Genomic DNA, 21686 nt, shown 5'->3' with positions numbered 1-21686 from the left:
CTCTCAAGATTTTCAGTCTGGCTTTAGAACACATCATAGCACAGAGACAGGTCTGGTTAAAGTCACAAATGATATTCTAATAGCCTCAGACAAGGGACTTGTCTCTATTCTTGTTTTGCTCGATCTCAGTGCTGCATTTGATACTATCGACCATGATATCATATTGCAAAGACTAGAGCACTTAGTTGGCATACAGGGAACTGCTTTAGGCTGGTTTAGGTCTATCTGAACGCTCTGTTTGTACGTGTCAACGATGAATCTTCCACGCAAACCAAAGTTAGCCATGGAGTGCCACAGGGTTCAGTGCTCGGACCTATTTTGTTCACATTATATATGCTTCCGTTAGGCAATATTATAAGGAATCATTCTGTAAACTTTCATTGTTATGCGGATGATTCTCAACTATATTTAGCAATCAAGCCTGATGAAATTAATCATCCAAATAAAATTCAAGACTGCCTTAAGGACTTAAAAACGTGGATGACCTTACACTTTTTGATGTTAAACACGACCAAAACTGAAGTTATTGTACTTGGCCCGAGGAATCTACGAAACAAATTATCTAAAGATATACTAACTATGGATGGCATTAATTTGGCCTCCAGTGAGACTGTAAGGAATCTTGGTGTTATATTTGATCAGGATTTATCCTTTAACGCCCACATAAAATCAATTTCAAGGACTGCCTACTTCCATCTACGTAACATTGCAAAAATCAGGCATATCTTGCCTCAAAACGATGCAGAGAAACTAGTCCATGCATTTGTTACTTCAAGGCTGGATTATTGTAACTCCTTATTATCAGGGTGTACCAACAAGTCAGTCAAGTCGCTTCAGCTGATTCAAAATGCTGCGGCTCGTGTACTAACCAGAGTTAGGAAAAGGGACCACATTACTCCTGTTCTGGCTGCCTTACACTGGCTCCCTATAGAACACAGGATAGAATTTAAAATTCTTCTTCTCGCCTACAAAACCCTTAATGGGCAGGCGCCATCTTACCTTAAAGAACTCATTATACCCTACTGTCCTACTAGGGCATTGCGTTCCAAGAATGCAGGGTTGTTGGTTGTTCCTAGAATCTCTAAAAGTACAATGGCTCCACATTTGTGGAATCAGCTTCCAGTTTGTGTTCGGGCGGCAGACACCCTATCCGTTTTTAAGAGTGCGCTTAAGACCTTCCTTTTTGATAAAGCTTATAGTTAGGGCTGATTAGATTCAGCCCCTAGTTTTGCTGATATAGGCTTAGTTTGTCGGGGGACATCTTACTTCTTCCTTCTCTCTGTCTATACCTGTGTACTCTCATGTTCCGATTAACCCAGCTTCCCCAAATGTATTTCTTTTTGGTGTCTATATACGCCGGGATCCGGAGTCATGGATGATCCTGCGGTCCTGTGTCCTGGATCGCGAGCCCTGGATCGCGAGTCGTGGCTGTGGTCCTGGATCATCGGTCCTGGATGGATATCCTCGTGGATTCATCTTCCTATTATACACACATGCATTTCCAAACATTTGGACTACCTATTTTGCAAATATATTATCTTTTCAATTTATACACGGCATCTATTGCACGTCTGTCCGTCCTGGGAGAGGGATCCCTCCTCTGTTGCTCTCCCTGAGGTTTCTCCCATTTTTCCCTTTAAACTGTGGGTTTTCTCCGGAAGTTTTTCCTTGTACGATGTGAGGGTCTAAGGACAGAGGGTGTCGTATTGTCATACTGATATTCTGTACACACTGTGAAGACCACTGAGACAAATGTAACATTTGTGATATTGGGCTATATAAATAAACATTGATTGATTGATTGATTGACTATTGGAACTAAAGGGAAAAAACATTAAAAACAGCCTAAAAAAAATCCTCAAACTTCCATTTCATACATAAACCAACTCATTTATAAGTGAGTATCATGTTGTTTTTCCACTAAACCTTTGTATATTTCCTGCTATAACAGTCATGTGGTCAGAGTTATGCCTCTGCTGCAGGTCAGGCAGAGATGAGCAGCTCCATCAGAGCCCCCACTGAGTGCATCCTGTAGAAAACACTGAGCGGCTGACCCAGGTTCACCAGAGTAAACCACACGGAGAAGCCGAAAAACTGTTTCCCCAGGCCGTTCTCAAACTGGGGGTGGACTCCAAACGCAGGGATCACCCACAGCTGCAACAATAGGGAACGTATATTAACTTTATACAGCAGAAATAACAAAGAAACTTTTATTTATGTGTAATACGTATGCCTTGCTTTAGGAGAGATGTTTAGGTGTCCATAGAGGAGAAACAAGTTATAAAAAACTGCCACAAAAACTTTATAAATATTATTTTCCACTTTCATTGAGTTAAAATGTTAACGAACTTCACTTCTTAAAGCAAAATACAGATTTTTTGTATTTATTTTAAAACACTGAAATGGAATGTAAATAGCCAGGGAGAATTGTTTTTCTGTTTCAAAGTCTAGGAAATGTCAATGATGATTAACACGAGTTAAGATGCATTAAGTATTAATAAAAAAAAAGTATCCCTTCCTACAACTGCTAGAAAAATATTATACATTATATTCACTTTTACTGACTTAAGTATTTTACCAACATCAGACCTAAAGTATTACTGCCTAATATTATATCGGAGTGTAATCATTTTCAATAAAAACAACTAAAATATCATTTGTATGTGAAGTGTTAGGGGATTATTTTTGGTTTTACAGCCTGTACTTCCGCTACACCCCTACCCCATAAGACTTATTAAAGGGTACTGACTGACAGCAACAAATACAAAACAAAATCACAACCTCACAAGATGTATGCTCAATCATTAAAAAAGTCAAAAATAATCAGAAATAAATAAAGATTCTAATAAATCAGACAACAGACACTCACCATAACATTAGAAAGGATGAGGAAAGCACAGATTTCTCGTATGGCTCTTTTGGTCCAGGTTTTTTCCCCAGCATGCTCTTCAGCAGCAGCTGACGTGTTCCCCTCCAGCAGCGAAACATCTGTCTTCCTCTCTTCTGGTGTTTGAGCAGCAACCTTTTTCTTAGGCTGTGGCAGAGTTTAATGTTGAAACAAAACCTTTGAAATGACTGACTTCCAGTTCCAGTATACAAAACATTAAATGCAGGGAGTATACAAAATATCTAATTTGACTGAAACAGAAATCATTTTGCCGTCAAAAAGTTGATTTACTTGAAAGATCTGTAAAAATGGTGTTATCATTTCTTGTAAATAAGCTATTTAGCAAAAGCTTGATGAAAGAAATATGAAATGTTTACATAAATAAGACTTAAAATGTGTATTTAACTAAAAGCAGGTACCTTGAAGATGCTGCTCCGCTGCTTCTCCTTCCTCTTGGCGAAGAGGTTGGGGTGCCTGTGCAGGCCTTCGATGATGAAGATGTTCTGGAGGATGAGCTCCAGCAGGCTGAGGAGTGAGTAGGACAGGTCCAGGTCCCCGAGGGGCCTGTGGGTCCCCACAGCCAGCGCCGCCACCAGGGAGAAGTAGGACAGGGCGAGCTGACCCAGAGAAGCTGCCACCAGGAGCAGAACATCCAGGCTGCGGGTGGGGTTGTGCCCCCCCTCGTTGGCCCTCCTCTCCAGCCTGTAGACCAGCATCCCGCCCAGGGAACACAGAGACATGGCGGGCATCACGGCCAGGTGGTACCCGTAAAATATGTGGAAGGCGGTGAGGCGGAGCTGCTGCTGCCCCACCCAGACCTGGTAGAGAATGAAGACGGCCACCCCAGCGGCGAGCACCAGGGCCCCCAACACCAGCCCGTATATGACCCCCCCTTGGTAGACAACTTGGAAGGTGAGCTTCTGAGACTCGTGGTGGGGGCCCGGACTCACCCTGCGGCCCACGTTCTTCCACATGACGTAGATCAAGCAGCCTGCCATCAGGTAGAACTCCATGTTGAAGGGGTAGAGGATCTCGAAGCCTTTCCTGAAGATCAGGCAGCCTGCACTCGCACTGCACTGGCACCAGGTGGAATTGGCAAGTCCTGAAGCAGGCATGGAGGAATGTTTAAAACAAAGTATAGACATAGTACGAGCAGTGGTAGAGGACACATTCAAGTCATTTACTTATTATACAGAAAACTACCCTGTTAGTAAGTTACAATTCTGCATTGAAAGTGTAACGCAAGTAAGTGTATTCAGTCAAATGAAAATAAGTATTTATAATTTCCTCTGTGACTGTTATATATATTATGCCAGTTTTGTATCGATTGAGTGGTTGCTTTGTGAAAAAAGTAAGAAATCCCAAATCTAAAAATGATTACTAGTATATTACACTTATTATCAATGTTAAAAGAAAATCAGTGCATCTTCTTGTGGAGCTGGAACCATGAAATGTTTTTTACATTAATAAATAAATAAATATCTTAAATGATAAATAGTTAGCAATTCATTGTCAGCTTATCTTATAATCATGTCAGCTGGAATAGCACATTTTCATGTATTTTGTGCAAACAAATGTAATTTTATAAAGCTTTCAGATAAACACAGTTTGGTAAAAAGTACAATATTTCCATTTGAGATGCAGTAGGGTAGAAGTAAAATGTAGTATGAGGAAAAAAACGGATACTAATATTAATCAACAGTGCAAGTGCCTCAAAATTGCAAAACTTGAATAAATGTACTTACTTCTCAAAGTAAGTAATTGTGTTTGATTAAGGGGGAGGGGCATGATTCCACCTTAGACGTTTAAGTAGCCTACCTGCTAAATCAGAGCTGTCTGCTTCAGATGAGTTTATGTTGCTGAAGTCCAGCCGGTCTTCTTTCTCTAACTCGATCTCCTCGTGGATGGTGTCCTCCGTCACGGCGTTGAGCCACAGCACCAGGTCAGCGGAGAGGATGACCATCAGCCCCGACCTGCAGCACATACAGGCAAATAAGAAGGTTAAAAACACAAATGCAACAATAACATTCCCGTGAATATTAAACATGTGGAAAATATACATAGTGATGCACCTGGTGATGATCTTATGTCTGTGAATGCAGTCTTTGGAGTGAGCCCACAGTAAATATGTCTGCAAAATAAAACCAGTATAACCAGTTATACAATAAAGCACTATACATTTACTAAGTACTTTTTTAAAATAACATTGTCATGCTACAGAAAAAAAGTGATAGAGGACACATACATGAGCCAAGACATGTTGGAATCAAAGTTTGGTTCCGTTTTGGATGTTTGGTGCGCAGTAGAGAACTAGATTCTATTTACCTTAAACGTATAGAACATTCTTATCGTTTTAGAGCTGTCACATTATAAACCACATTTTTTGAAAATGGAATGTTTATTCAAGCTATCTGTCCCTTGATCTTTCACACAAATATTTGATGACCAAACCAATTTCACTGGCTGATGAACACTCGACTGCAGTTGAAATCTCTCGACAAAGTTGGCAAGTAGACCTATGAGTTTATATTGTTTTATGTTACTTTACTTGTGGGGTGAAATCAAAGACTAAGCAGTTTTTAAAGCAATTCAAAGATTATTATAAGGGATGTTTGAAGCTCTATTCGTACGCATGCTTATTACAATTCAACATTTGCACTTTTTGTCTTTTTGTTGTTTCAATCAAGATAAATCCATAATAATAAATGTACATTTAGCATTTTTTCCCAAGGGCTGTTTAAATAATAACACAGTCCTCCATTTGGCCTAGTGAAAAAGGTCACCTTCTATACTTATGGCATGCTTTGTCCATTTATTTCTTTTTATAATAGATTAGAATATTCATATTAATAGCTGTTACATCACAATGACCATGTTCCTTTCTTCCACAATCATTGTAGCCCCTGTCCAATGTGAACCAGCTGATGTTCTCTTTCCCACAGTATACAATCCGTACCTGCAGCGCGAGGAAGGGAGCCTCGATGAATGGAGAGAGCACTTTAGCAGCGGGCTTACACTCCCTCATGCTGATCAAATAACCAACCCTGAAGATATACAGCAGCAGACTGAATGCAGCGAACAGCATGAGCACCACTGGAGCACAGAGAGAGAAAGACATATTTATTTATTTATACATATTTATATATTTACAGGATTCAAACTAATATAATCTAGTATTCTGTCAAAATGGTACAGGAGCCTACCGGTGACAGTGATTCCCCCGGCGTGGTGGTCCTTGTGTGGGCAGATGCCAGGCTGCTTACTGGCCCACAGCAGGTACCACAGCATCCACAGAATGCTGGCCCCCATCAGCAGCAGCATGAACACCTGGGGCTCCTGGTGCTTCAGGCCCTCGGGGTTGAAGGCCTGCCCGGCCACCAGGGCGGCCCCCAGCAGCATCACATTCAGACCCAGCAGACCTGAGATCAGACGCCTCCCGCTGGGGACCCACGCCAGAACCGGGTCCTGCTCCGGCTCCTGGATCTGAAGTTCTGAGTTCTTCACTGGTTCATCATTTTGGAGATTTCCAGCTTTCCCCCAGGAGGAATCCAGCTCTGTTAAGCCGTTATCATTCATGATTTTACTTCAAGATACAATCCTTAGTTCCTTTCACCTTCCTTCTTCTTTTTCTGCTTTCCATTCAGTTCCAAGGACTTTCTCTTTTTACTTTCCTGCAGTTCGACATGTGAAGGCTTGCAGCTGAAGGGTGTTGCAATCCGCCTCCCACACCAGTGTAGGTGTGTTCACAACATTTATAACACACCTTTCACAGGTGTAGTGTTTACTTTTTATGACCTTAGTTTTACTTGAAGTTGCTTCCTGGTCCCAAAGAAACTGAGCAGAATCTTATCTCAGCTTTTGTTTGTTTAAAAGACTCAAACACAAACCCTTAAAAGGATCATTTGTATATGAATTACTCACACTGTTTAAATTCCTGAGGAACAATTTTTTTGGGCAGTGTTTCTTTTGGTCAGTGAGGTTATTTTACTTTGAAAGGGTTTATCAGCCGGGCTCTCTGCCAGGTAATGCCACTGCTTGTGTTCACTCTACACCAGGAACTGACTAATACATGAAACCTCACTCTTATCACTTCAAGTAGCAGCTAATAGTTCACAGCTGATAACCTGCTGAAACGGCTGGATTTACTTTCAGCATCACGTTCAAATGTTCATGCAGGTGGTTTTGCATGGAGTGTAGGCCTGCTTTACATCACGCCTTGTCTTTTGTAAACATGTTGCGTTTGATATGGAAATGCAATTGTAGGGGAACACACGTCAGTAGAAATTTGAACTAGCTTGAGTTTTAAAAGTCATCAGACCACACAGTCTGCATTATTTGTGGTAAAGATTACAGGGGCTACATTTGTAATCAATATGCATTCAAACTAGATAAATGCATAATTTAAAAATGTTATAGATAATAACTTCACTATCTGCTAAATGGTTTTACAAACACACAGAAACTAATGGAAAGCATGCCTGGAACAGTAGGACAAATATATCCACAAGTCTGATATTGGGTTGCAAAATACAGCTACTTCTATATTTAAAGTATACTTTATTTGACTTTAGGGATTTCAAAATTGCAAACATTTTAAGGATATACTTGGGTTATTGTTCTAAATTAAAAAAAATCTATTTTGCATGATTCCTTAACACCATCATTAGTTAATAAGAAAATGCAGATGTAAGTTTTACTAACCACATTTTATATTTAATATTGATATTTTCAGTGCAATTGTTACTGCCACAACGTGCTTTCCTCGTGTGAGAGAACGAGGGAATTACAAAGAAACTAAAATAAAATGAATAGAACCAAAAAAACATATGCCATTCCGTTTTTAAAAGGGGCGGGTATTTTCTTTATAGCTCCGCCCCTGCTGACAACCAGCACGCCTCGTGTTCGTCTCCTAGCAACTAGGCTGTCAGCCAGCTCCGTGCCTCTCCGGGCCGTCGGACCGCTGCTCACACGCCGCTACCGGACTTTAAAAGTTGCCTTACTAACAAGGCACACCTTCCGGAACCTCCATGGAACCGAACCCAGAGTGAGCCAGGCGGCTGCCGAAGCAGAGGCGCCGCCATGAACGACCGGTACCACCGGGCGGCCCGGGACGGCTACCTGGACGTGCTGAAGGAGGCCACACGGAAGGAGCTGAACGCCCCGGATGAGGATGGGATGACACCGACCCTGTGGGCCGCGTACCACGGCAACCTGGAGGCCCTGCGGCTCATCGTGGGGAGAGGGTGAGTCCGAGCATCCTCCCTCACCAGAGAGATAGTTCATCCACTAACACCTGTTTGCTCATTTCAGCAGAAATGTCCGAGAGGGAAAATATTGTAACGTGTCTGTTTACATGACCAACAGTTATTGTTTACCTTTTATTATATTATTTTGACGCTATTTTCTGTATGTAAATAAGTGGATTTGTTTCTATTTACTTCACGTGCTCTAGGAAAAAACCTTTACATATTGAACTATATTTTACATTTCTATGGTAGAACTGTTCTCTACTCGTGCATAAGGACAAATCTGATGACATTAAACTAAATTGTGAGTTTACATGTATTTATATATTGAATACGAAAGATGTGCACATATGTAATAATGTAACTCTTTGGGCTTGAATGGGACCAACTATAATCAAGTATTGTGGAATGTTCTATTAACAAAAAGGATGTAAAAATGTAACATTTAGAAAGAAGAGACTAATGCCCCCACTTTGCTGTTTGTTATTATAAAATGTCCAATCCTTGATCCTCAAGCTTCACACGAATAAATATTAACAAATTGTATATTGTTGACCTCAGCGCTGTGTGCTTATATTCGCATGAATATACACATCTTATAACCCACCCCCATTGCTAATGTAATCAGGGTCGCTGGAGATGCAGTGCTATACATTTTAACTGCCTGATTACAAAGGAAAGGTCACTTGCAGCTCAAACATAAAACACACTCTATAGCAGCAGAAAGACTGAAGCATGATTACTTTATTTGAATGTCACATGTGTGGCTAATCCATGACCTGGGCCCAGTTCAGGTGCAGGTATAACACACTACATCTAACACATCACATGCCATGGTGGATAGGATCTGCGTTCTTACAGCATTGCTGCATATTGTGAGAGAAAACTGAGATAATGATAAAAGGCTGTTGTTCAAGGTGTAGGAGAGGAAGCAGTGTGACATTTCACAGCAGGGCACAGTGCAGTATGTCATGCTGCTGGTGGCAGGTTTATAAGGCGAGCAGTAAAGTGGAGGGCAGTTGGGTCTGATGCTTGGGAGGGACACAGACACAGGGAAAGGTCACAGTGATGGATAGAGACGGTTTCTCTACGGGTCATGGAGCATGTGGTGTAGAGTCAAGCAGAGACAGAATAGTAAACTGAGCTGCAGTTCACTTCACAGCAGAAGACGAGGAAAACAGTCGCGGTTGTGAGCAAGAAAATGTGTATTTTCTCATCAACTTTTCAAATTGTACTTTTTTTATTTTCTTCGTTTTACACATTAGAACTGAAACCATTTTTTCAACAGAAGAAGGTAGCCAAAATGTTGGTCATGTAAGAAACATTGTCTAACTAAAATACAGGGAAAATAACAATTCTGATTCAACAAGTAAAATATCTGGTTCAAGAACAAATGTGCATAAGAACTTTCTGTAGGCATCAGAACTGATGCCCCACACCCCAATGGACTGCATCTGTACCACTAAGCACACTATCAGCTGAAACAGATCCTGGACCCTTAGTATTACTAAATATCAATGAACCGTTTACTTGAGCAGCCATATGCAAAATGTATTAATAAAGCAACTTAAACTAGTATTTGTATCCTAAATATTCATGACTTAATAAGCAAACATCAAAGTGTAAAAAAACATCCAATGGTAATTGAAAGTGAATGCATAAAGCATTACCTTTAAACCAGTGAATAAATAGAAACAACATGGCAGAACATAGTTTGTTCATGTGGGAGCCATCACTCAAACAATGTCAGGCACTTTTAGAAATTAATTATTGCAGATAATATTTTTGCTAACGTGGTACACAAGTTGTGTTTAATCAAATGACCTAAATAAACTATGAGCATGACATTGCATAATGACCGACTATTCATTGTAGGCCATAGGAAGACAGAAGGTGTATGTGTGCGTTACAATAGTGTGCAAACTATTGTGTATGTGAGAAATGCTTAGAGGTATACTACATTAGCAAAGTGTTGCTGAGTACACTGCGTGAGCTTGGTGGACATCATCAGTACATTTACTCAAGTACTGTACTTAAGTACAATTTTACTCCCTTACATTTATTGAATACATTTAGTTACTTCACAGATGTGGATGAATGATGTGAAATCTAATCAAGTGTTGAATCAGACTTTAGTTCCACCTGGAGTAAATCCACCAGCTACCCTGCAGTCTACAAAGCCATTCAGACTAGCTGCTCCTTCACCAGCTTTGAGAACACTTTCATGATCAATCATTATAAAACACATCATATATATTATTCTGACATGGACCAATCTGCACAATGACTACTTTTACTTGTGGTACTTTAAGTATATTCTGGTGCTAATACTTGTGTACTTTTACCTGAGTAACAATTTGAATGCAGGACTTTTACTTGTGACAGAGTATTCCTACACTCTGGTACTTCTACTTTTACTCAAGTATAAGATCTGAGTACCTCTCCCACCTCTGCATCTAGTGATAGAAACAGTCATGTGATCAATGCAGTTAAGTACAGTACATTAGTATATGGTTTGGAACACAGTTTAAGAGTATGCAGTCCTGCTAGCAGCCCTACTGTATGAGGCTGTTCCTAGGTACATCAACAACAACATGCTGATGTGTTGCATGTATTCCATGGTCCCCTGAGCATGTTATCATGTCAACATGTGTTTCCTAGCGTTGGACACATTCAAATTGTGACCTGATTATCACAAACAAAATACACTTTATCCTCTGCGGAACATGTATGTCCATACGACTTCTTATCCAGTGTGCTCTTCTTTGCCGTGGCGTGCTGGGGGGGAAACACCAACAAAAGGAATGCTGAACAAGCTGGAGGAGGTGGCTGAGGGGAGGGCGCGAATGATCAACGCTTTACCTCGTTGTGATATCTCGTTTTAACAGTTACTTATATAATGTTATACTGTCCTGTTTTCACTCTCACTCTGTTGCTGCTTTCAACTCCTGGATTCCCCCATTGGGATAACTGAGGGTCCATCTTATCTTATGGTTCCAGCAGAACATGTTCCGTCTGAATCAAAGTTGGGGCCAGTCGGACTAATTTAAAATAAATGTAATAAAATAAATAAATTTAAAATAAATGTTTTCTGGGTCTGGTTGAAAATGATGAATCTTCCCGTGCAGTCTGATCTGTAGTCAGTGGGAACTTCCGGGCAACATTTCACAGAGAACGAGGATACGTTTCGGTTGGTACCAAACAGTATTAAAGTTTCAGAGTAAACAGGTGGTTGTTTGAGGTTGGTGTGTCATCGAGTCCGAGGCTCTGGCAGAGCTGCAGATGGTTCCAGTTACCGTGTGAGATAGTTTGGTGTGATTTCTTGCTTGGACCATTGGAATTGGATCCGCTTCATCGCCCTTTCAGCTGACGGGGAAATATAAAACAGGAACATTTTACAATTAACCACATCATATTTAATCTAATATTAAATGGGGCATTTGTACAATTTGCCAGGTCTGCCGTTACCAAGGCTCTGAAATCAAGGATCAAGCTGATACAAGTAGTGACTCTGCAGCGTGTGGTAGCTGTGCCTTTAGGTGTCTGCAGAAAAAGGCTCTTGGTGTGTGGCATAAATAATGCATCGTCACCTCTGTCATGTTTAACCTGCAGCGTTTCAATTATTGATCAGGCCACGGCCCGGTCATAAGGGCGGAGAGCAAACAGGAAGAGGAGAGACTCAAAACAAACACACACACTGTACCGCACACTGTGGACAATTCAACATGCTACATGTGTGTCAAAGTCCAGCATGTGTTCTGGTTTTTGGCCTGTTTTTACTTGCTTGCACAGCATTGTGCTTTATCTTGGTTATGTTGCCATTTTATTGTTTCCTTGTCATTAAACAAGGGTTACAAACATACTGATGATGCACTGTAAATGTCAAGGCTATAAATTAAGTTTTTTTAATAACTGAATCTATATTTTATTTATATACATTTTAAATCATCATCATATTTCTTTTAAATCTAAAAGTGAGTAAAAAGGTGTATTATTTTCAGATTGCTTATTTGTCTGACCAACAAGCCAAAACCTAAAGATATTCAGTTCACAATTAAATAAAATGAAGAAAATAATCAAAAAAAGTTAAATGGATCAGGATTGATCTGATGTCACTATTACAGTCAGGACTCCCTGGAAGAAGAGATCTTGTATCTCAATGGGACATTCCTGGATAAATAAAGGATAAATAAATTAAAAAAAACAAATAAAACACTGCCTTTCAAGTAATGACTGTAAAACGTAGAGTCATTGTCACTGTATGACCTGACAGAGTTGCAGGTCATGTGAGTCATCTTACTTCCTCAAGTTCAAGCTGTATTGTAAGGCGATCAGCAAGTGAGGTGTCTGCAGCTGCTAAAAACATCTGTTTGGTGTATAATAAGTGAGATCTACGGGAAATGTCCACATAATAGATTGGTTCTTGGACTTTGCTCGACATCACCCCTAACTCTTGTATTGTGTAATATTACAAATAACCCCAAACCAAAAGTCCGCCTGGTCTTAAATTGTTCCTAATTTGCTGCATTGACAATTTAAGGGAAAAGGTATTTTCTCACCCAAACAAAATGAAGTGCTTATGGAGGAGGTCGAGATGGGTGGGTCAAACAAAAAGAGATCTTTTCCCAGGAGACTTATTTTAATGTATGTCGGTGAATTAAAGAAATACAACAAACATAACTTTCCCAAGTATTTTTTGCAATTTTATTGTTTTTTTGTTTACATTTACAAGAATATCACTTGGTCCCTACTCTGAAGTCCCATTTAGTTGTATGGGAACTTCATTTAATAGGAGAAAGGGTTGCAAAGTAGCCACGTGGATAGGGGTGTCCATGTACTGTCACCATATAGCGTGTTTTAAAATTAAAATCGCTTAAACCTGTGAAAAATGTGCTTGGTTCTTGAGACAGAAATCATACTGTATACGTGAATCCAGGAATGTTGAGATCCTACGTTGCGTCTTGTCTTCCAGAGGCGATCCGGACAAGTGTGACATCTGGGGCAACACCCCGCTCCACCTGGCAGCTGCCAACGGCCACCACAACTGCCTGTCCTTCCTGGTGGCTTTCGGTGCCAACGTGTGGTGTCTGGACAATGACTACCACACACCGCTGGACATGGCCGCCACCAAGGGACACATGGACTGCGTTCGCTACCTGGACTCCATCACTGCCAAGCAGATAACACTCAACCCAAAGCTGGTCACCAAACTCAAAGACCGGGCGTTTCGCGCAGCAGAGCACCGAATCAAAGACTGTGCAAAGCTCCAGAGGAAGCACCGTGAACACATGGAGAGGAAGTTCATGAAGGAGTCAGCAGCTTTAGACAACCTGGATGCTATCAGCTTTTCTAGCTACAACAGCGGCAGCACACTGAGCCGCAAGTTCAACACTGTGACCTCCAACATGCCATACTCGCAGGTAGTGGTGTTACAATGGAATATATAAACATACAAGTGGATGTGGATGGAACCTTATGCCATGCATATCCCTTATGCCATGCATATCCCAAATGGTGTCTGCAAGTCACAAAATATGCAGTACCGTTGAATTGTGGCAAGACGGCTCATTGAATGGCATCTAACTCGCACAATCAAGATAACCTAGAAACGAGCTAGTACATTTAGGTATAAACCATTGCAAATGTAACGTTATATTACCTAGCGTGTTTTATCCAGCCACTCCTGGTCATTTTATCAGCCGGGAAGCCAAATAATTAGCAATACCCCGTACAATACATGAGGCACACATTTATAACTTTTGGCTATGTAATCTTTACAATGACATATTTTCAAAGTCTTTAAACTCGGTCAGTTTTACAAGAACTTTCTTGACTTGCTAAATGATCCTTTTATTTGAACATCATATACAGTATGTATTCATGGCAACATTCTTGCCCTTGACTTCCGTACACATTCTTTCCAAAATAAAGTCCAATGGTGGTAAAGTCTTTGCTTAATATCATCCTAGCTGTCGAAGTTTCATGTTAATAAATGTATTGCTTTATCTTAGTTAAAACAATAAGATGCTTGTCTCGTACAGCAATATCTTATTTATCTTGGTTATGAATCATAGAAGTCCAGGATCATGTTTCAAGCTTTTAGAAAGACAAAGAAAGTTATCCTCTGTTGTGCTAGTGGTCCCAGCTTTAAGGACTTGGTCGTTGTTTGAGTTGCAACACCGGTGATTGTTTGTGGGTATATCCATTCTTGATCTAAATGAGTGTTTCTTAATTCTTAATTTCTATACTTGCTTCTCAGGCCACGCTGCAATCCACAGCCAAGGGCAAGGCCAAGATACAGAGGAAACTAGAGAAGAAGAAGCAGGGTGATGGAACCTTCAAGATCTACGAGGACGGGAGGAAAAGTGTGCGCTCGCTGTCTGGTCTGCAGCTCGGCAATGATGTCATGTTCCTTAAACAGGGCACATACGCCAACCCCAAGGAGCGATCTCACCTCAACATCCGCGACATGTTCGCCCGTGACCATGACGACGACGGCGACACAGTCTCTCGTGCCATGAGCGAGCCAGGCCTCCACGAGACCGCGTATTCGGAGATCAGCGCAGACTCCGGACGTGACTCCCTCTTCACCCGACCTGGGCTTGGCACCATGGTGTTCAGGAGGAACTATTTGACTGGAGCCATGTTTACACGGGGTGAAGGGAGTGTAGTGGGAAGTGAACCATTGGGCCGGGCACCTAATGTTCGACTACGAGGACCTCTGCCTCAACGCTCGCCCAGCTTGGATGAGGACAGTATTGGCAGTGCCTTGAGCCTGCAAGAAAGGAACCTTCAGGAGTTGCCATGGGAGGAGACAGACGTTGGGATGGATGAGGACATGGAGCTAGAGAGCAGTCCTCTGGACACTTTCCTGGCCTCTCAAAGCCTCAGTGAGTTCATGCTGATCTTCAGGAGAGAGAAGATCGACCTGGAGGCTCTGCTGCTTTGTTCAGATCATGATATTACCAGTATTCACATCCCTCTGGGCCCAAGGAAGAAACTTCTGGAAGCCTGCAAGAGACGCCTGGATACCATAGACGAACCAGAGGCCATTGAAGACACTGAGCTCTGAAGGTCAGTGTTATAATACATGATGTTTGAAAAAGAATCAGCCTTTGTTTGACATGCATAGGCATACTGTGTACAAAACATGCAATGGGGATGACAGACACCAAAGAATTGTAAAACTTGAATTGATGTGGGTGGCTTAATGTTGTCCCTAAATCTAAAAGGCATCACTTATTTATTTGCTAGAACTATGGGCAATAGAACAATGGGAAGAAACATGTTAACTGGAAGACATTTTGCCATTCTTACCAAGCTAGATCTAATGAGCAGACGTTATATATCCAGTGTCCCATAGAGATCTGTTACCAAACATTCATACAGTCCCATGTGGCTATTTGATCTGTAATGGATAACATTTACAAACTTTAGTGGTTTCCACCTGATAATATATTGATAAATGTTTTGCGAGATCTCGCAAAACCTTTACGAGATCTCGCAAAACCTCTTTGCGAGATCTCGCAAAAGTATTGCGTAAAAATAATAATAATGTTTTGCGAGATCATTACGCAAAGGAGAACATTATTATTTTTAAATACTTTTTTTTTTCTTCTCCATGTCCCCTAGGGCTCCGTACAACCCTGACCTAGAAGCACATGTGGTTATAGATTCTGATTCCATTAGCTTTCAGTCTTTAGCATATTTTACCATTGAGAAACACTAATGCTCTTGTGCAGATGGCGAATGTTAGAAAAATATCACATATATACTAGGGCTGTCAAGTTAACGCGTTAATAGTTTTTTTTTAACGCCACTAATTATTTGAACGCGATTAACGCATGTGTATTTTTTGTCCTCGGCCGGCCCGTAGTTTCAGAGCGCATCGAGTTTAAAATACCATCTACAAGCTGATGCTGACAGCCCCGCTCCTGCCCCCCGCTTGTGGCAGACCACACTTCCACGCTCACCGGCAGGCACCGACTGGCCATCAGGCTATTTTTCATCTGCAGTCCCTGGACAGATGTTGAAAGTCATCCTAAAAAAAAAATTCACTTCAAATGACAGGTAAATACAATCAGTAAATCAACATTCAACATATATGCTTATATTATGATAAAAGCATATATAAAAACAAAACAAAGCAAAAAGACATATTCACAAAGCAGACAGATAGCATCAGGTCAAAGCACATGTGTACAAACAGAGCATTGTAAAGTGCAGATTGTGTCAAGTGTTGAGAGCTGATTTTCCACTAGCCATGTTTTTAAGTTAGATTTGAATAAAGTGCAGGTGTTTTGTTCTCTAATCGTTACCGGGATTGAGCTCCACTGTTGTGCAGCTGTAAAAGAAAATGAAGATTGGCTGAATGAACTCTTCCTTAATGGAACAATGCAATCTCCTCCTCCTTGTTGCAGCTCTTGTTGACATAGTTACAGTTGTGCGTATGGTGATAAAATGTCTGAGCGCAGGTGAGGTAAGGCTGTGTATTATTTTGTACATGAGGTAAGCATTTGAATATCTAATAAAATGTTCCCAGCTCAACAAGTTGTATTTTGCGCGTATTTGGCAATAATAATAATAATATAGCACCTTTCATACAGGGGATTTCAGTTCAAAGTGCTTTACATCAGTAAGAAATAAGACATAAAAGCAGTGTAAAACAGGCAGCAAGAGCAAGGCATAAAGTGGGATAAAATAATTAAACATACAAACATGGGGAATAAAACATAGAGAAATAGTGCAGTATAATAGTGTAAAGTCAGTAAAATGCTTTGGTAAAGAGATAGATCATTTTAAAACATATTGGCTTCCCTAATATTGTTGGGTAACGTGTTCCACAGTTTTGGGGCGTAGTTTACAAAGGCTGCATCACCGATCTTCTTATGACTCTTTCTGGTGAGCCCTAATAGACCTGCATCTGATGATCGCAGTGTTCTGGCGGGTGTGTAGTTTATTAGAGAGTCAGCAATGTAGCTGGGTCCTTGTCCATTTAGAGCTTTGTATGCGAGGAGAAGCACCTTAAAATCAATTCTAAAAGTTACAGGAAGCCAGTGTAGAGTAGCTAAGACAGGACTCATGTGTTCCCTCCTTTTGGTAGTCTAGCTGCAATGATGAGAATGAACTGATTTCTTACCTACTATGTTAAGTGTTTGTATAATGATTCCAGTGGTTTAAGAGTGGTTGTACACAGGCATGTGACCGGGTTGTTAAGCAGTAGGTGATGTGAGATATAACCATAGAGCAGTGACGTGCGGTGAGGTTCATGGCTGGTGAGGCACTGACTCTTTCAGAGTCAGATTTACAAATATTATATTTTGACCTTAATCGAAATATTCGGTTATTTTCAAAAGCTTTTTTAATCTGATGCTTCAATTAATTTTAAACAGACCGTTCAACAAAAGTATAGGCCTACCCACAATTTAAATATTGGATTGTCCTTTCTTAGTAAGATCCCATGTTCATTACAATGGTGGTCTTACCTTGACTTGAAGATGAAGTCCATGCTATCCTTCTGGACAACAATCTCTATTACTTTTTTGTAAAAGTCCTCCTTGTCTTCCTGTAGTTTCAAAAGTCTAGTTTGTTGTTTGCGTCTACCGTCTCTGCGTAGAATAACAGTAGCAACAAGAACCTGTGGGCTCACGTGCGCCCCCTTCAGTGCGGCAGAGGTTATGGCTGCCTCTCCTGGTGCTTTCTCATTGCCGTTGTATGATGAGACCAGCGAGCCTAAATATCATATATATACGTGAAATAAGTTATTTAGAGACTATGGATGGCGAGGACACATATAATAAAGGGATCTACAAACATTACATTGGTGACATACAGTGAGATGGTAACAGGCATGCGCTGAGGGCCGCTTTCCAGCCAGTTTCTGTGGGGTGACGCATCTGAGGTGAGGCAGAGCTCATCTGTGCCTCACCTCGCCCCACAGTAACTGGCTTGAGCGTGCTCACAAAATAAGTGCCCGCGCTAAATGAGTGCCCGCGCTCCAGCCAGTTACTGTGGGGTTACGGGAGGCAGAGCTCGTCCCTGCCTCACTTCTCATCGCTACCCGTAGTTGTAGCAGAGCTCGGCAAATTTGCTGATTTTGACTATAAAAAGCGATTGGAATCATACATAAATCACATTTACAACACAGATCAGTGGAGACATTTTATTATTATTACTATTTAGTTTTTCTTTAGTTGTTTTTCCGTTACATTGGAGTATGACAGGTGAGGGTCTGCCTCCCCTGCCTCCCCTGACTGCACGTCGCTGCCATAGAGTGCATGTACATCAGAGCCACCTCTGTTGATATGCAGTCCCTAGTAAACCTCAAATTTGACCAGCCTGTCCTCCTACAAAAAACGACCATATAGGCCGATTGTTCATGCCCTTATTACGACCCAGAGACACGTTTTAAAGTGTATGTTGTTTCTGACACGACCACTAGAGCACCTCTAGTGGTCGTGTAAGAAACAACATGCTCCCGGCCCGTTCATTGCAAACGCTCCGGAGGGACGTTTATTCACAAATAACCCTCTCTGGAAAATTGTGGAATACTTTGGCCATTAAAATGCTTTTTGATTCGATTTCTGGCGAGAAGTGTATATTGTACTCTTAGAATCCACGTCCAGTCGATGTGTAGGATCTATAGTTTGATATATTACGAAGATGATTTGAGGTCTCGCCAGGATGCAGCTTCCATGTAAAGTTAGCGTGGGTGAGACATTTTTTTCCGGTCTCGAAGTTTTCATAATAAAACCGGATATATTCCCCTCACTATCAAATGATTACACAGTGAGGTCTGCATTACTCATCCACTAAAACACATCAGTTTATCCTTGTTAATTACACAATATTGATTGGTTTAAATTGGGTACAATGCTTTTGTGTTTTTAAACTTCGATTCAGAGAAACAAATAGTTTTTTCGGAGTTTAGACCCTACACTACCCAGAATCCCCAGCTATCGTTTGGGACCACAACATCCGCCTTGCTTTAGTCATCAAGCCCTGTAATTGGATGTTGGAGTGGCAGTGCAACAAGGTTACGCTGAGCGTCGAACAGCTCTATGAAATGGAATGGAATGGAATGGACTGGACTGGACTGGACTGCACTGGACTGGACTGGACTGGACTGGACTGGACTGGACTGGACTGGACTGGACTGGACTGGACTGGACTGGACACAGTCAGCAGACACAAGGATCTCCCACACACTAGCTCTCCACTGACAGGGAAAACAGAGCCTATATACACACACACTAATCAATCAACAAGACACAGGTGGGGGGGGAGGAGACAACACAGGGCACCAGGTGAACACAATCAACAATAATAAAGCTATACAACCCGTAACGGAGGCCGAGACCACCTCCGTGACAGTGTGTTTCGCAACATGTTCTATGGCACGTCTCTTCACAACACGTTTTCGTATTTCCCACAATTAGAAGTTGCCAGTAATAAACTGTGTACACCCTGGAGGTTTAGGGGATACGAAACACAGTGGTGTTATCAAATTTAAAACATATAATTAATAAATGGGTGAATTAATATACCCACATGGTACCTAAGGTCAGAAGAGCTTTATTTAACGGCTGGTCTTATGTCTGTGACCCCTCCTGTTGTTAATTGATAAGCCTGAAACATGCACTTGTCAAGGTTCAGAGGCACATGTTGCAAATATGGCAGTAGCCATCGATCATCTTAAGATAAGATATACTTTATTGATCCCAAGTTGAGAAATGTTTTTGTTACAGCAGCATGTACTACTTTGTTCTACTCCACTACAATTCAGAGGTTAACCTGGTGTTTTTACTCTACTACATTTATTTTAGTTACTGTGCAGATTCTGATTAATGATGTGAAATATAAAGAACCCTTAAATCAGACTTTCGTTACAACTGAGTCAAATTCAGGGAAGGTGATTGTCAAGTGCCAAAATAAACTATGCAATATATTGGACGTTAAGTACTTTGTCAGACTTCATATTTATCTGTGGATAACCCCAAAGTTGTTTTCTTATTCAAAAGAAGACCTTAACTTAAAGGGGACCTATCATGCTATATTTGAACAATATATTGTAGGGCCATACCTATATAAAAGTATATAAATATAGTTTTTTTTTCAAAATACCAAACAGATCGTGTATTTTAGCCATGCCTCATTTCACTCTATTTGCTCTTTCCAGCGCTGTTTTTGCAGGGGGCTGATTCTGTGAGCTGCAGCTGACCACGCCCTCCTGCAGGAGAGGGGAGCATGCTTTGAGATCAGCTGCTGGGCTGTCAGAAGAGGGGGAGAAAAAGAGATCTCTGTCCACCGTGTTTTATTCTTCTAGAAGTAAGAAGAGAAGTAATGGGGCAGAAACCCTCCTTTTTACGCAGCGGTCCAGACATAGACATCAAACAGCGACACATATTCAGTTGCCAGTTACTTTTACATTAGGGCAGGGATATCTAGATACTTTCCAAGGTTTGACATAATTATTTGTGTTACTTTTAAAGCAAGCAACGATATTTTCAAATCTATAATCAAAAAGCTCCTCAAAAACACTATCGAAGCAGTTCCTGCCGTTGCTACGTTAGTTCAAACAGTAACAACGGACTATTTTTCTTAGTGGATGCATGTCAATTTAAATCAATACAACCATTTTTTTAAATCAATAAAATAATTTTCTAAATCGATAAAAGCATTTCAATTAATATTGGGAGTCATATCGTTACTTTGTTGAGAATGTGGCCATGTAATAAGCGGAATAATGTGCAGCGATAACACCTTCATGCCGCTTCGCGTCGGGCTCCTGATCAGCCTGTCGGTGTTCTTTTCCCCATAATGACCGTGTCGCTGCACATTATCCCTTACATATGATTATATAGAGTCATTATTCATTTGTTTTAAAGCAGGAGGCGCAAATGCTTGCCTCGGGGAGGGAGAAAAAGAGCCACAGCGGAGAATAAACAGAAGGGCAACCATGGCAACCATGCAAGGGAAGTCTTCTTCGCTGCTTTTGTGGCAGACTACAGCGCCACTTATGGCGCATTTCCACTGCAACGGGGTAGCCCCGTTTAAGCGTCCCTAAGCGTCCTCGCTCAGGCCTCGGGCTGCCTCGATGGCCGGCCGAGGCCGTGGCGCATTTCCATTACAGTTTAGGACCTGGGGTAGCAACGCAGTGTAGGCGGGGCGATCAGCTTTTTGGTCGGAGCGACGCTGGGTAAAACTGCAGTGGCGTCATCTTCAATGCGACACAACTCACAAAACACACACAACAATGGAGGATGTGGAAGCGATCGTTTACTTGTTTCTTGGTGTGTGGCTTGTTATCACAGCAAGAAGGAAAGTGATCACAGCAAGCATTGTATTGTATTCATTGTATTGAACATAAATAAATCCTCTTTTTTTTTCATATACATGTGTTTGTCAAATGTTTTAAACAAATATTATCTGAATTGAATATTTGAAATTCAAGCACCAGTAAGTACTGCCCCATAATAACATTTGAGGAAATATCAGATCATGAAAAGAAAATCTTTCTAATCAATTAAGCAAATATCAAAGCTAACTATAAA

At 41.1% G+C, this 21686-nt stretch overlaps 2 protein-coding genes across 5 annotated transcripts in view; one reads left to right on the top strand and one right to left on the bottom strand.

The window, feature by feature from the left end:
- Positions 1-1983: 1983 nt before the first annotated feature.
- On the bottom strand, positions 1984-6463 carry LOC117464338 (proton channel OTOP3-like). The gene is made up of 7 exons (XM_034106706.1): positions 6091-6463; positions 5844-5980; positions 4960-5018; positions 4706-4860; positions 3307-3989; positions 2870-3034; positions 1984-2154 (listed from the first exon to the last, which is right to left on the bottom strand). The coding sequence occupies exons 1-7, from the start codon at positions 6461-6463 to the stop codon at positions 1984-1986; spliced, it is 1743 nt and encodes a 580-aa protein (XP_033962597.1).
- A 1374-nt stretch (positions 6464-7837) lies between these two features.
- The window catches only part of ush1gb (Usher syndrome 1Gb (autosomal recessive)), a 30301-nt gene continuing 16452 nt past the window's right edge, over positions 7838-21686 (top strand). The window contains exons 1-5 of one of the 4 annotated variants that reach the window (XR_011644996.1): positions 7838-8130; positions 13106-13553; positions 14393-15207; positions 16010-16203; positions 20312-21658. Coding sequence is in view for 3 of the 4 variants with exons in the window: in XM_071206715.1 (XP_071062816.1) it covers positions 7967-8130; positions 13106-13553; positions 14393-15205 (1425 nt within the window). In the remaining variant the exon portion in view is untranslated. Of the gene's footprint in view, positions 8131-13105; positions 13554-14392; positions 15208-16009; positions 16207-20311; positions 21659-21686 lie in introns of those variants that run through there. The other 3 variants (XM_071206715.1, XM_034107865.2, XM_071206716.1) reach the window with 3 other exon arrangements.

The sequence above is a fragment of the Pseudochaenichthys georgianus genome, chromosome 19, assembly GCF_902827115.2.
Source record: "Pseudochaenichthys georgianus chromosome 19, fPseGeo1.2, whole genome shotgun sequence".
NCBI classification, from domain to species: domain Eukaryota; kingdom Metazoa; phylum Chordata; class Actinopteri; order Perciformes; family Channichthyidae; genus Pseudochaenichthys; species Pseudochaenichthys georgianus.
The sequence above is the reverse complement of the archived record's forward strand: the minus strand, read 5'-3'. Positions and strand labels throughout refer to the sequence as shown.